We start from the raw sequence: 15,863 nt of genomic DNA, 5'->3' as shown, positions 1-15,863 counted from the left end.
AGGAAATGATGCAAGTTAATTTCTGTTTGAAGTGCTCAGAAATGTGGTGCCTTGGAAAGGGAAATTTTCTGGACCTGAGATATATTACTACTCACACTTACGTCTGGCTCAAAATACAGGTGAGCGTTTATTTGAAAAGTAATTTAAATACATATTTTATTTTTTAAATGGCATAACTGTGCTTAGAATCATTCCAATTCTTTTCAAACTTAAATGAAACACCCACATAACTATCCCATCCACTATTTTAATGAGATCTAAATCTGTCAAGGATTGTCAACACTCATCTGAGTATGGATATTTTGAGGACTTGTAAGTGCAAAAGAAGTTAAATTTCTTTAGACAAAAGCAGTATTAACAATACAACGTAGTTCAAAAACATTGATTGGTACTCATTAACAGAAAGGGCAGCTGGAATAAAAAGTATTCTTACATTCCAGTCTTCAGAACATTGGTAGCATACAGATCTGTACAAAATAATGAGCTTGCTTACTGTTGCTGTGTGGGAAAAGAGAAGAAGAGCTAGAGGTGATACTGTAGGAGAAAAACAGACTAAGTAGGCATGACAGGAGTATGGGGGCTAAATGTAATGACAGGAACTTCATAACATGTTCTTCATAAAAGTGACAGGAAAAGCAAAGGAGGCTAACAGCACTCTGCCAGAAGCATCCATTCAAATCCTGAAATACTGAAGAAGAAATTTTTTGTAGGATATGCATGGCTAAACCTCTATCTTAAAAAAAGAAGGATAGTTGAGAATTACAGGAAAAATGGTACTGAGGACTGGAAATCATGAACACTAAACAATGAAGATTAAGCACATCCTAGTCTAAGTTGCAAAAACGTGTATTAGATACTACTGAGAGGCACTTACTTGAATTAAAGTACTTTAAAACAATCTTAGAAATTAGGAAGAATTTAAAATGCTGTACTTCAGTTCCTTTTTATCAACTCTGAGGTTAAATATACACACATTGTAAATATTTAGGGCATAGATTTATCTTCATCGTAACGTATGCCAAACTCTGCCCTTCTGGATTATTCTAAGCAGCGACCACCTCATTAATCTAGAATCTTACTGCAAACCCCTCAATGCTGCGAATGGTGTCAGAAGGGAGTATAAGCCTGTTTAATTAAGGTAGATCTGGCAAGGCTTCTCCAGCCACACACTGAGTGTGCAATCCCTTAGATGCAAACTAGGGAAGGTATGTCTTGGATTCCACATGGACATCCCAAGACTTCAGTATGCAGCACTAATAGATCTGCTGTAGGGGTAATACACTACACAGGTTTTCCATATGTGTCAATGGCCAGCTCACCCTAGGTCCAAAGTAGCAATATGGAAAACAGCATAAGCTTTGTTCATAGATGGCTATCTACATGCAAATGATCTTAAAAGTGAAGAAAGTGAAGCCGGGGAGGTTGGAAAGGATGGGAAAAGGAATTACATGGAGCTGAAAGGTTTCACTAGAGCAGAGGTGTTGCTTGTGTTGAGAGTATTCAGTTTAGGAAAGCAAGTTACTGTCTGCCAGCTGGCATTTTCCAATGCTTTCTTTAATCAAAGCATGACCAAGTTTGCTGTTATATGAAGGCTAGAGTATATCACGTAGTGAAATACTGCACTAAATAAAGTGTCGGTAGTTATATCTGGAAACATCTAAGGAAAGTGAAATTTCTTGAAGTCTACAATCCATTTGTCATGGTTTAACCCCAGCTGTCAACTAAGCACCACATCACCTCTCACTCACTCAATCCCAGCAGGATGGGAGAAAGAACTGGAAGGGTGAAAGTGAGAAAACCTTTGGGTCAAGATAAAGACAGTTAAATAAGTAAAGTCATGCACACAAGCAAAGCAAAGCAACATTTACCTCTTCCCTTGGGCAGGCAGGTGTTCAGCCATCCCCAGAAGAAAAGGGCTCCATCACGTGTAACAGTGACTTGGAAAGACAAATATCATCACTCCAAATATCCCCTCTTCCTCCTTCTTCCCCCAGCTTCATATGCTGAGCATGACACCATATGGTATGGAATATCCCTTTGGTCAGTTGGGATCAGCTGTCCCAACTGTGCCCCCTACCAGCTCCTTGTGCACATACAGACTGCTTGCTTATGGGGTGGGGTGAGGAGCGGCAGAGGCCTTGACTCTGAAAGCACAGCTCAGGAACAACCAAAACATCCCGGTGTTATCAACATTGTTTCCAGCACAAATCCAAAATGTATCCCCATACAGCTACTATGAAGATAAACTCTATCCTAGCCCAAACCAGTACTCCAACGCTAATTTCAAACCTGTTTACTTGGGAAAAAACCCACTTGTGTTTTGTGCTCACCGCACTGAGCAGAAAGAAAAGGTGGTCTCTGACTTGTAGATTTTACAAAGGCCACCTATGTTTTGACAGAAAAATCTCCCTCAGATGAGTAAAATGGGGGGGTTATGTACAGTCAAGCCTTTACAGCAGCTTGTTGTGTTATGAACTTTGTAATACATTACTTTCATCTTGATAGGTACAAAAGTCTATAGGAATTTCCTTTCAGACATTGTGTTGAAGCAGTTTGTTTTATTGCGGCCAAATATTCAGGACAAGAGTTAAGAGGCACATCCAAATCCAGACACTTCTCCCATAGGAGCAACTGCATGAGATTTTGACATTTGTTAGTGACCCTGCTCCAGACACCATCCCCCAAATCCCCAGCAATAAGGCAACTGCATGGCTTAGGGGATTGGTAATCGGATACCTCACCTCCAGGTCTCTGGTTCAAGAGCAGCAAGACTTTGTAATGACTTATATGCCATTGGATATTTATTTGGAGGCATAGCTGGAGAAGTGAACATACGATTTCTGTGCAACAAGCAGTAGATGTCCACATATAAACACAAACATTATGACAGTTGCCAGTATATTTGAAACATTTGAATGACTGAATATCAGTCTAAAAGAGGTTGATTAACTCCCTAATAATAGTCAGAATTGTGTCTTGTTTTAGTGCTGCCTGGATAGTACAAGTGTCATGATTTTTATATATATATATATATATATTTATATATATACTCATATTTTGTAACTGAGAGAGGCAAAAATTTGTGCTTAACTCTCTCTCTTTTCCCCTCCAGGCCATAAAAGACTTTGAAAACTGGTTTTGAATGTTACTGCAGGCAATTCAAAGCCAACTTTAATTTGCATTTTCTGTCTTAGTGGTAGAAATTCAACAAGAGTGAAAATATGTTCTGCAGATCTTCTTAGGCACTTTACTACACAGGAGAAACTGTAAGCTCAGAATTTGAAACTTCAGCATATCCTTAATGAGGATACGACTGAAATAAAACTACTTCCAAGGTCAGTATTAATTTAATACTTCTGGAGTCAGACTGCCTGGCCAGTACATGAGCAGGTGGTTCTCCCTGTTGTGAAGGCACCAGGGCAGGCAGGTGTAATAGTCAAGCAAAAACATGATGCCATCTCCAGTCTCCTGTCATTGGCGATTCTGGAAGAGAGAGGGGCTGGCTGGCATGAACACCCTCTCCATTGCCCCGTACTGCCTCCCAGTGGTCTTCAGCTTCTTCTCTTTCAGGGTAAAATGTGGAGTTTTTAAAATGCTGTGTACAGAAGCCACTGTCCTTAGACAACTAATGGGGGAATACACTGACAGCAAGACTTTGGGTATCTAAAACAAAAACAACAAAACTCTTGGTCATCTTCTAGTGTGCAGCTCTCTGTGATAATGATGGATATGTGGTTTGCCTGTGGGTTTCAACAGAACATACACCTTCATATAAAAAACCCCTCAAACCCAGTTTTGGCAGGCAGCCTTACAAATGTGAGTTTTCATCGTATCAACTTGGCATGCAGAGAGCTCTGTCCCTGTCACTCTCAGCTCTGAGAAGCAGCAGCAGTGGTATCACATCCCATGGCTGTAGCGAGTTTTACCGTACCCTCCATGCAGTGCTAAGTGTAACTTCTTTTTTTGTTTTACTCTTCTTGAATGTGCTGAGAGCAACAGCACAGGAGACTAAAAAGGGATCCCAAACATGGAGAATGAAACAACATGAGGAAAGAGCACCGTTTGCTGCCATAAGGTCTCCAGAAAGGAATGAAACAAGAGATGGGGAAAACACTTTTATACTTCTTTGACAGCCTACAGAGCTCCACAGTTTAAAGCCCCAGCTTGCCTTTTCCTTCCGGGGTCAGGAAGCCAAGGGATCTGTTCAGAGTTGGGGACCTCAACTCATGTCTTTCCCGGTAAAAAACCCCAATCCCTCCCAGCCCTGTGCAGATGCTGTTACCTACCTGAAAACAGCCACCTAAACCTTTGTATTGGGATGTTTGTCTAATTACTGCAACTGCAAACAGGGAGGGGGTTTGAGGAAAACAGTTCTGAGGACCTGTGAAAGTCACAAGGCTGTGCAAACACCTGTAAGGATTAGGGCTGTTACCCATGCCTTAAACATCGCATTTGTCTATGTCTCATACCTTGATCTTACAGAATGGGGGAGGAAAAAAAAGCACACAGTGCTATAGCACAAGTTATACGAATAAACAAAGACTTCCGTGTTTAGGTGTGTCCAGCTACAAAGGTCACTTAGGTGTGGGGATTTTTTTTTCTCCAAAGTGATCCTGTTCAGGGTGTAATATCCTGTTTCATTTCTATACTCCTTATCATTGAAAGTTAATATTCAGAATCCTTGGATCCGATATCCTTCCAGTGCGTGCAAGAATTAGAACTAAAAATCATCAAAGCAAGCGGATAATACTGAATACACAGAAAAGGCAAAAGTATTAAATTGTATTATTCTTGCATCACTCTGCTTTGTGCAGAGCTTACATTATCATGTTTGTGTGTGTGCATGCACGTGTCAGATTTCTCCAAAGGAGGAAATAGGATGCCTAACTTTTAGTGCAGAAAATTAGTAACAAAACACACACAAGCTATGGGGCTGATAGCATCTCTGTAATCTTGTATTTAATCTGCTATCCGCAAGAAAAATCTGTTGCCTTTCTAGTGCTACTCTGCCCAGGCTGCACGCAATTAATGGGCCTGTGTTACCGTACGCCTATGACAACCCTTCAAGTTAAGCGTTTGCACCTTAATTTTTAATAATCGGTGCCCGAGCAGCGCTGCCCACCCAGCTGGGAAAGCCCAAGCCCCGCTCCAGCTCTCCCACTCCTCCCCCGTGCCGGTGGGGTGCAGCCGCGGTGCGGACGGCAGCAGGTGCGCGGGAGCGCACTCCCGGCGGGGCAGCCGGGGCGGGGGCAGGAGCGAGCGGCGGCCCGGGGCGAGGCGCCCCCGCCCCGGTGCGGGGCGGCCACGTGGAACCGCGGCTGCCGCGGCGGCCACTTCCTGCTCCGCATCACCCCAGCCGCTGCGCCCGGCGGGGAGGCAGGCGCGCAGCCCGCAGCGGGGAGCCTGCCGGGGCGGAGCGGGGGAGGGAGGAAAAAAAAAGGGAGAAACAGAAAAAAAAAAGAAAAAAAGAAAGTTTGTACGTGCGGCGGCGGGAGGACAGCCTCCGCAGGCGGGCGGCTGCCGGAGAGCAGCGGCGGCCGGGGGAGGCGGGGGAGCGGCGGCGGGGCCGTGCCGCGCCGCGGGGGGCGGAAGGCGGCCGGTGTGCGGGGCCGGGCGCTGCGTGCGCGGCGGCGGGAGGCAGAGGGCGGGCGAGAGGATGCGGCTGAAGCTGGGCTTCCTGCTGCGCGCCGTGCTGCTGGCGGGCAGCTTCTTGGGGCTGCTGCTGCTCTGGTCCTCGCTGTCGCCCCGCGCCGAGGAGCCGGATCTCCCGGGACGGACGCGGGTGAGTGCGCGGCCGCGCCGGGGCAGGCGCGACGGAGCGGGTGGCGGGGACCCCGCCCGGGCTGTGACCGGCGGCGGCTGCGGGCGGGCGGGGGGCGGCTGCCCGGGCTGCGGCCTGCGGAGCCTTGCAGGCCTGAGAGGGGAGCGCGAAGCGGCGGGGCCGGCCTCATCCGGCCCCCGGAGCCCGGGCGGCGCCGCGCCGTGGAGCTGCCCGCGGCGCGGATCGGGGAAGCCGTGTTCCGGGCGACCCCGGCGGCCCAGCCCGGGCGATGTCCGATCCCCGGTGTCCGATCCGCGGAGCCCCACCCGGCGCGGGGCCGCCACTGCCCCCCGCCCACCTGGTGCCCGCCGCCGGCGCGGTGTTGCGGGCAGCGTCCCGCCGGGGCCCTTCCCTCACTCCCCGGGACTTCCCCGCCGGCGGTGCCTTGGGCACCCGAAACCTGTGGGTTCGTCTCCCCTTTGGGGCTTTTCCATCCCTAAATACCTGCGCCGATGTCCGCTGCGTGTAAGTGTCCTGCAAAGGTCTCCCTAGAGGTTCAACAAAGGGTGCAGGTGTTCCCTCGCCAACTCACCTAGCCGCCGCGGATCGGCTTCCTGGCGCTTTACTAACCAAACGGCAGGCTTTGCCAAGGAGAAGCAGCAGATCAGGTGATTTTAAAACAGCGCACGTAAAGCCAAAAGGCTTTATCCAGCTGGCGGTGCCGATCTTCCAACCCGAAATGGTGAGGTGTTAGGTGGGCAGTGCATCCAGAAAAGCTTCAGGATGTCAGAAGAAATCTGCAGAGCAAGTCTTGCCGTGGCCTTGTATTAGTCAGGTGAGAATAATCTGACCCTTTGACACCAGGGTCTCAGAAGAAGTCAAAGTGCTTCTTCCGTTTTCACCAGATGTTTTAGAGCTCAGGAATGTAACTGGACTTAAGGAGATCTGCTTGAAGTAAGATTAGCCAAGATTAAAATAATCTTGGAAAAGTCATAAAATTTTCCAGTGATTATCTTAAAAAGGGATCTTTTAAGATGGGTTTGCTAATGATCTTGGCCCTCTCTAGTGTGCTGCTTTCAATAATTGTGGAAGGCAAGTGAACTGACAGAACTCTTGCTTTCAAAAACTGGAAATGACTTCAAACTCCTTCAGCAAATGTTCTGTCTTCTGAAGCTGTTACAGTTTGCTGTATCTTGGCAGTTACTGCTGAGGTAATAGGCCACAGTGGTTCTTTTGGAGATAAGCAGTTTACTAAATGGTGAAGTTTCTGTAATCTGGTCTTCTAAACACAACATGAGCTTTTCTGTGTGCAGAAAAATCTTCAGGAATTTATTTGCATACCTCCCAAGAAAATGTCAGGGAGAAGACATTTTGCATCAAAAGCAGTCAAGTTACTTTTCATGCTCAGGAAAGGCCTGTAAACGGACCTGCAAAGTGACAATCTGGGGGAAAAAAGTAGTTGTGATTGCATTGCTGTGTAGGGCAGTGACCATCTTCAGATGCTTATTCTGGGGTGCCAACTGAAGTATTGTTGCCCTATAGTGCATATGCTTCATCAGCTTACTCAGGTGCTGTAATGAATCATGCTGTCCTTTCTTATGAGCCTAAATGCTTTTACTTGGAGACTTTTGGGCTGAACCCTTGTTATCTACTTCCATTCCCATGTGAGGTCTAATTCAGAAATCTTTTCTGTCTGGTATGTATGCCAGTAAAGGGATTGGAAGAGTTTTTACGGTCCAGCCCCTGATAAAGCAGCATTCTGTCTTGATTACCCTCTCTTGACTGGAGGAGGAAATATCCATGACAGCCGTCTCAGGAAATAATTCAGTCTTTGTTGAGAACAAATATAATCATATTGAGTAAACACTGACGATGATGAAATCTAAACAGAATATGTGGTTCATTAGCTAGATCAGCTATTTACTTGCTGTTGTGATATATATGAGAGTGGGTAACACATGCTGCTTCATCATTTTCTGGGAAACAGTATCGTTATTACTAAATTTGTGTTTTGGTTTGGAGTGCCTTCCACCTCAGAAGCTGCTCAGGTAAGGAATAGTAATTAAGCAGTAATGACTGCATTCCCTGCTAGCAGTGCTTCACAGCATATTTCTGGGGAGCTGTCAGAGCCCAATATGACCAGAGATTAGGACTTGCATGCCCTGCACTATGCTAGGAGAGGCAGAGCTGATCCCAAGAGGTGGGCTAGTATCTTGTGGTGTGCTCCCTGCAACACCTGGAAACAGACTGTGCGTTGGTACAGCTTCAGGATGTAGGAAGTAGGAGTTTAATCTTAACTGTTTCTTTAAAATGTAGTGCTGTGCATGTTGTTCAGTTATATAATTGTGTGTGTTTGCTCTGTTGTTAGTTGCCCGAAAGTTTGTTAAGCCAAAGATGACAGATTAATTCTTCTTCCTGTACAACACCCTCCTCCCTTTGCTTGTGTTGAAAGCTCTAGCTAACAAGTATAAAATTCCTCCTCAGACAGTGCCAGTTTAAAATAGAATTTAGCTTTTTTTAGCTAACCTCAGCAGTATCCTTTCCCTCTCTGCACTGTAACACTTGTCACTTTTTAATAACATCGAAACATTAAAGATCAAAAGATCTGCCGTGTTATTCTTTTTTAGTTGTAACCTTGAATCTTTCCCTGCTTACAGCAGCAGACAATAGGTAATATTGAAGACCTTGTAGTGTTATGACTATGTACCTTTAAAAAATTATTCCTTCAAATACTGTTATGGTTTTTTTTACTGATAAAAGATTTCAGAGATCTTTTGGAGAATTAAAAAGATTAATGTACAGAGAGTTTTCAAAATAAAAATGAAAGTGGAGAAGCGGCTGTTTAGGAAGGAAATAAGAGAACAAAGAAGTAATAACAGTAATACAGACAGTTGGAGATAAGACCTTTCTTTCTCATGGAAGATTCCCACAGATGCTATTCATTGAAAGCATATATAGAAGTTGGGAGGACAGAAGTCTTCTCCAGGTAACCCGACTGTGGAACTTTCTCCAAGAATCCATTTGAGAAAAAAGTGCTGTGGGATTTGGAGGGAGAGGTAAAGTATTTATTTGCATTATCAGAAATATCCAAAGACAATAAAATCACTCTTATCTATACGAGCTTTCACTTTTCCATCTAAACCAAATAGAAACAATGAAAATATATTAACGTCTGTCCTCAGAGTCTTTAAATCAACATCAGCTTTTTTGTAAGTAAGGTTGCCTGCTATATGATAGTAAGGACTGCAAAGTTACTCAATATTTAGGCAAGGACTCTATTGTTTATGGCTGTGATAAAAGATTAGGTAGAATCATTGATTTAATTAGCATTTTGTGGTGTCTCTTGGATGTCTTCTGATACCTGCTCTTCTGGTCAAGGGGTCACAGTTTTGGAGGCAGCAGGAAGTGACTGAGAGTCATAGATTCAGCGAATATGCTGAGTTGGAAGGGACCCATCAGGATTGTGAAGTCCAGCTCCTGGCCCTGCACCATGAGCCAATCACACCTTTGAGGCCGTTCATCCGAAGACGACTGCTGTAGGGATCCCAGCTATAGTACTTGTTGGTCTCCAGCAAGGTGTGTCACTAATGATCAGCCTCAGAGGCGCAGCCTTAAAAGCTGGTGTTGTCAAGTAGTAGGTAGTACAGCAGGCAGAACCATAGGACCAAAACAGTAAAGAAAGATTCATTACCGAAAAATTGAAAGCATATTTGGAGTAAATGTACTATAAGTCAACTTTAACTCTCTGAATCTGACCAAATACAAATTACTCTATTCATTTGTCCATATGAAGGACATAGTAAGGAAGAGTGTCCAGTGTGTTCCTGTGCTCTGGAAGGGGATTAGTAAGGTAGTAAAAGATTTGCTGGAAGTATGTGGCTGACCTTGCACAAGTCAGAAATGTGGTGGTGAGATTGATAAACCCACAAAATAAATTCCATGTTCTGTCCTGTTCATGTCTACAATGAGGAGAACTTCCTGAAAATTTGTCATGGGCTGCTTGGCCTCATATCTGGGAACATGATGCTTCAGATTTGAAGCATTACAGTATTTTCAGTATTTGCCATAGCCACTGCACCTGAGCCACTGATGGGCTTCTTGTATATTGAAGGTATTTAATTTTTTGTGTCTGTAAGCAGCATGTTTTTAATGGGCTTTTGTTCCCATCATATTTGTTTGTCAACAGTTCTCAAACCTTCTGTACTGTGTTCCCAGGGCTTTTTTTGAGTGGCTTAAAAGGTTGGACAACTGTCTCCTTCCTCCTACCACCCCCTGACAGCATGCATATCTCCTATACTAGACATGCTTTCAGTGCTCTATAACTTAATAGGAGCTTTCGAGGTCAGTTTCCCACCCTTAGACATTTATACTCTCATCTGCTGGCCAGGACAGTTAGCTGTTAGCTGTCCTTGCTGCCAGATGTCACAGCAGCCATGCCAGAGTGAGGGATGAGTGGTTGCCCTTGGAGCAGGAGAGGAGGCTTTGCTGAGTGCCCTACTGCAGGTGGCGATTCTAGCACGTCCTTCTGGTTCAGGAAACCAGATGATGGGCTTGCAGCTGGGGCTATGGGCCTTCACTGACTGCCAAGTTTAAACATTATAATTCCCACATGGACAATAGAAGGTGGAGAATTTATGATGTGGAGGCAGAAGCATTAGAAAAAAAAAGAGAAAAAAGCTGAATGGACATTTTTGAGCTTTCTGGTGACACCTCTTCTGTCCCACTTTAAGAACTGCTAATATCCTGTATAGCTTGGCTGGACTGTCACTGAGATCTTAATGACAAGTTGCAGACTGAACTTGAAGTGTTATTGTGGTTTAAATTAGATTCTTTGTGGTGTATATCCCAGAGGAAATTCTTCACTTTCCCTTCAGGAATAATGGCAAGTGTGTTTAGAAGAGAAACTGAGACACAGGAATTTGAAGTTGATACAATTACTGGTGGAAAGGCAGGAGTCAAAATAGCATGGTAAATCTGATGTGACAGGGAGAGTGGTGTTCAGTAGTGAAGGTATTTAAGTTGTCTGAACTTGCTAAAAACATGGTGGTACACGGGTGATTAAATAACAAAATAATCTCTCTCCAATTGCTTTGTATCTATATGTTGGTCACTTTTTGAATTGTTTGCCTTTCCATAATTGCATGAGACCTAACACAAAGGGCACTGCATCGGTTCTGCTGCTCTGGTATTATCTGGAAGCTCAACACCATCATTCATCACCTGGGTATGAAAAGCTCCATACAGGTGCAGGGCTAGATGTAGCCACGCTGCCTTCTTGAATCAAAGCTATAATAAGTCACTACTTGTCATAGAACATTCAGCAGAAATTAACACCTTGGCAAATTTTTTGTACTCAACAAGTTCTGTTTGAAATCTGTGCACAGTGAGCTAGTGAGCTTGCTGTAGCCAAACTACTGCCATTGTGGAAAGTAAGCATCACTTATTAGAGTAATCTTCAGTGTTGCTAGCAACAGTAATAGGCAAAATGTTTTGAGATATTAAATGCTAATTTTTTTAATGTGTACTTTCATCTAAATTGGCTTGGAAAAAACCTGTAAAAATCTATCACCCTTGGGAGAGTGTAAAAACCCCATTCCCTATCATATTAAAAGGGAAATAATTTGACAAATGCTTCGAGTTATGTTGCAGAATCAATGACCACAAAGCAAATAATGTGAAGAAATGGAAAAAAAGAGAACCTCCATAATACCTACAATTTATGTATACATATATAGATTGCATTGAAAGTTTCTTGAACTCTCTTGTCATTAAGATCACTTGTATTAAGTTAGGTAAAGAACTCATTATTATCTCAAGTTTATTCGTTATGTAAATGTCTACTCCTCTAAAAAGAGCAGGTTTGCACTATTTTTTTATGAATGTGACAAGATTCCTTTTGTCCTGTTTTTTGCCCCAAGTGTTACCATTTGTGAGTAATGTAAAACAACTGAACAGATGAAAAATCAAAGATCTTAAGCTAGATCTGGCATTTGCTTTTCAGGAATCCCACTGCAGAAGAAGAGGGACCTGGAGTATCCAGGGAACCTTTGTCAGGATCCTTAGCCTAGGATGAAAGGTGACGCTGCACACTTAGGTAACATAATGTAACAAAACCCAGTAATTGGGTCTGTTTTGGGAATCATACAGGCAAAACTATTCATCTGTTGCAGTATCTAATGAAGAAAACATTAGTAAGACCACAGAAATTGGAATTAATGCCATGGACTGGGTAGGCTGTAATTTGTTTTTGGAGGGAAAAAAACCAAAACAAAACATAAGTGGTAATTTGTGCTGCTTAGTGGCCAAATGGTGGGGTATTAAAAATAGCATGTAATAAATTCCTCTTTAAAATCAAACTCTAGGAAATAATTAACTCTCAGTTTTAAATGTGGTGAAATAAGATATGGGTAGCTAAACTGAAGTAGTAGGAATTCTGGTGCTAGTAAATTTAGTCATTGGAAAAGACTCAGTGGGTCATCAGGACGACAGCCTTGAGAGAAAGACATATCCAGAAGTAGATATGTGGATTTTTTGCTACATGGCCAAGCAGCATTCACCTTCCCTAACCCAAGCTCAGCAGAGTCAAAATTGCTTGTATTAAGCTGACTTTCTCTAATGAAAAATGACAGCGTCTTTGTCCTATTTTTGTCAGATATTAAATCAGCATTACGGGAGACTGCCAAGTGGAAATAGGGCAGGCTAAGCTGTTACATTAATAGGTTTGACTTCTACCTTAGGGGGGGGGGGGGGGGGGGAGTGGGATGCTTTTTGCAGTAACTAGGCCGTATAATCTGAGAGAAGGACTCCAAGTCTGGTAACAGTTATATTTAATTACTAGATTTCCTCCTTAAGTATGGAAAACAAATGTCTACTGCAGATTAGTGTAAAAATAGCAACGTAGAATCACAGAGTATTCTGAGCTGGAAGGGACCCAGAAGGATCATCAAAGTCCAGCTCCTGACCCTGCACAGGAGAGGCCCAAAAGTCACATCATGTGCCTGAGAGCATTGTCCAAATGCTTGAACCCTATCAGGCTTGGTGCTGTGACCACTTCCCTGGGGAGCCTGTTTCAGTGTCCAGCCACCCTCTGGGTGAAGAACCTTATTCTAATATCCAACCTAAACCTCCCCTGACACAACTTCAGGCCATTCCCTTGGGTTCTGTCACTGGTCACCACAGAGAAGAGATCAGTGTCTGCCCCTCCTCTTCCCCTCACGAGGAAGTTTCATACTGTGATGAGGTCTCCCCTCAGTCTCCTCTTCTCCAGGCTGAACAGACCAAGTGACCTCAGCTGCTCCTCATATGGCTTTCCCTCAAGGCCCTTCACCATCTTTGTTACCCTCCTTTGGACACTCTCTAATAGCTGAATATCTTTCTTATATTGCAGTACCCAAAACAATATTCAAGGTGAGGCTGCACCAGTGCAGAGCAGAGCGGAACAATCCCCTCCCTCGACCGGCTGTTGATGCTTTGCCTCATGTACCCCCGGAGACAGTGTTAATAAATATGCAGCTGCAGTTCAAGCTGCAGATTGAGCTCTGTGTGGCAGGTGCCCCAGGCAAGAGGCCATGAACTGAACTGCAGACCCTTTGCATAGCAAAGGGCATGGGGAGACTCGGAGGCACAAGCACAGAAGACAGCAGCCCAGACTTTCCCAAGTTTAGACTCTGAGGGTATAAAAGCCCAGAGTTTCCTTTGTTCAGGGTTCCTCCCTCGGAGGCATCCAAGTTGAGCTGTTATTTTATTATTTACTTATTGCACCAAGATTAAACTATTTGAAGGATCCAAATGTCTGAAAGTGTTGTGGGAAACCTAGGACTGAGCCAGTAAGGAAACCTGGTCTGAATGCGTGAGTGTGGGGTGTGCAGGGCGTCAAGCGCGGCACCTGCCAACTCACTGGAGCTGCCCACTGCAAAGGGGCCGCAGTCTGCAGGTAGCACGGGTGTGACTGCCAGAGTGTCTACTGGGTGGTTGGACAGGGAAATTTTCTTACCAACGGTTGATCCTCCTGGCTGCCAGGGCACTGCTGATTCATATTCAACTTGCCGTCGACCAGGACCCCCAGATCCCTTTCCATGGCACTGCCTTCCAACATCTCATACCCCAGTCTGTACGTACATCCGAGGTTGCCCCATCCCAGGTGCAGAATCCAGCACTTTCCCTTATTGAACTTCATATGGTTGGTGATTGCCCAGCCCTCTAATTTGTCGAGGTCTCTCTGCAGGGCCTCTCTGCCTTCAAGGGAGTCAACAGCGCCTCCCAATTTTGTATCATCTGCAAACTTACTTAGTATCCCTTCCAGTCCTGCATCCAAGTCATTTAGGAAGATGTTGAAGAGCACAGGGCCCAAGATGGAACCTGGTGGAACCCCACTAGTGACAGATCACCAGTCTGATGTCACCCCATTCACTATTACCCTCTGTGCTTGACTCATGAGCCAATTGCTCACCCGCCACATCATGTGTTTATCCAGCTGTGTGCTGGACATTTTGTCCAGAAGGATCCTGTGAGAAACAGCACTGATAACTTTACCAAAATCCTGAAAGATTACACTGACTGACTTCCCTTGATCAATTCCTTGGGTTACCTTATCATAAAAGGAAATCAAATTTGACAAGCTGGATTTTGCCCTCACGAACCTGTGCTGACTGTAACTAATGACTGCGTTGTCTTTTAGATGTTTTTCAACACCTCCAAGAATAATCTTCTTCATAACTTGACCAGGCACTGAAGTGAGACTGACAGGCTTGTAGTTTCCAGGGTCATCCTTCTTGCCCTTCTGAAAATTGGAACAATATTAGCCAGCTTCCAGTCAACTGGGACCTCTCCAGCTTTCCAAGACCTTTCAAAATCACCAAGAGAGGCCTTGTGATGACCTTAGCCAGCCCTTAGTCCATCATCAGTGTTGAAGACAGTGGCAAAGAAAGCATTAAACATCTCTGCCTAGTCAAGATCCCTGTTTCTGAGGTAACCATCATCATCCTGTAACAGCCCGGTGTCGTTTCTGCAATGCCTTTTGCCATTAATGTATTTTTTAAAAAAATCTTTCAATTGTCCCCCACAGTTCTGGCCAGCTTCAACTCCAGCTGAGCTTTGGCCACAAAACCATGCTGCTCAAAAGGCCACCTTGTCCATTAGTTCTCTTTGGTATTTTTGTGAATTAGAGGGAATTTATCTTGCTTGAATCTGCCTTTATCTGCCCATCTCTGTCCCACAGTATGCTAGGTTTAGACACTGTTTTGGTGAGTGAGGTTTTTCCCCCTATGACTAATCACAATGCCAAGGTAACATTCAGGAAGTAAGATGTTGCCAGCATGGCTCAACAAAGGGGAACAGTTAGGAGCCACCAATATGCATGTGCTCACAACCTGTGATACTGTTTAGGCTTGGATTTGGGGGTGTTTTGGCCTTTCACCTAACATAGGTTGTAAGAGAAAAAATTAAACTTAGTGGGTTTCTGTAAACTTAAACAAAAGGTTAAGGTTGTGCTTTATGGGAGATTAGGATTTATCTGTTTATTTATAGCATCTTCCTCTTTGAAAGAGCTTGCAGGGAAAGTATGTGCTTTGGTGGAAATAACTGTAAAAAGATCTAGAGGAGAATGCTAATACTTGTATTCTACCTTTGTTTTTCAAATAAGCATCCTTATTGTGTTCCCCCTGCTTGGGATTGAACAATTTTGAACTGTTTGCTTACTCACTGGAATATCTTTGCATTGATAGGTCTGAAATTTGAAAAAAAAACAAATTCACTGCTTAGTGTGAACTGATTTTGAAGCAGGTTGGTGCTTTCCAACAGGTGCATTTTATAGTACAAAACTCCTATTTTCTGAAAACCCATGGACTTCCCATGTGGAAATAAAAATATTTTTCTTACCAGGCTACATATATACATTATTGCTGAAACAAAAATGGCTAGTTTTTGTAATGAAGACATGTTTTAAAAAGAATTGTATTAATCAGGAATTAAGCATCTTTCTGCATAAGCATGCTTCCTTGCAAAAGAACAAATTGGGTTTTTATTTTTTCTCTCTATTATAATGAACTATATAATAAACTGTTATAAACTTATAATAAACAGTTTGCTGCTCTAGAGTGGTCTG

At 44.0% G+C, this 15,863-nt stretch overlaps 1 protein-coding gene across 5 annotated transcripts in view; it reads left to right on the top strand.

Moving 5' to 3' along the window:
- Nucleotides 1-15,863, top strand: part of GALNT7 (polypeptide N-acetylgalactosaminyltransferase 7) — an 82,846-nt gene continuing 66,983 nt past the window's right edge. For 4 of the 5 annotated variants that reach the window (XR_003526445.1, XM_027636002.1, XM_027636000.1 and 1 more), the window contains exon 1: nt 5,656-5,782. Coding sequence is in view for 3 of the 5 variants with exons in the window: in XM_027636002.1 (XP_027491803.1) it covers nt 5,657-5,782 (126 nt within the window). In the remaining 2 variants the exon portion in view is untranslated. Of the gene's footprint in view, nt 126-3,200; nt 3,336-5,655; nt 5,783-15,863 lie in introns of those variants that run through there. The other variant, XM_027636003.1, reaches the window with a different exon arrangement.

The sequence above is a fragment of the Corapipo altera genome, unplaced genomic scaffold (assembly GCF_003945725.1).
Source record: "Corapipo altera isolate COAL_440 unplaced genomic scaffold, ASM394572v1 22b, whole genome shotgun sequence".
Taxonomy (NCBI): Eukaryota; Metazoa; Chordata; class Aves; order Passeriformes; family Pipridae; genus Corapipo; species Corapipo altera.
Note: the sequence above shows the minus strand (reverse complement) of the source record. Positions and strands in the feature narration are given on the sequence as shown.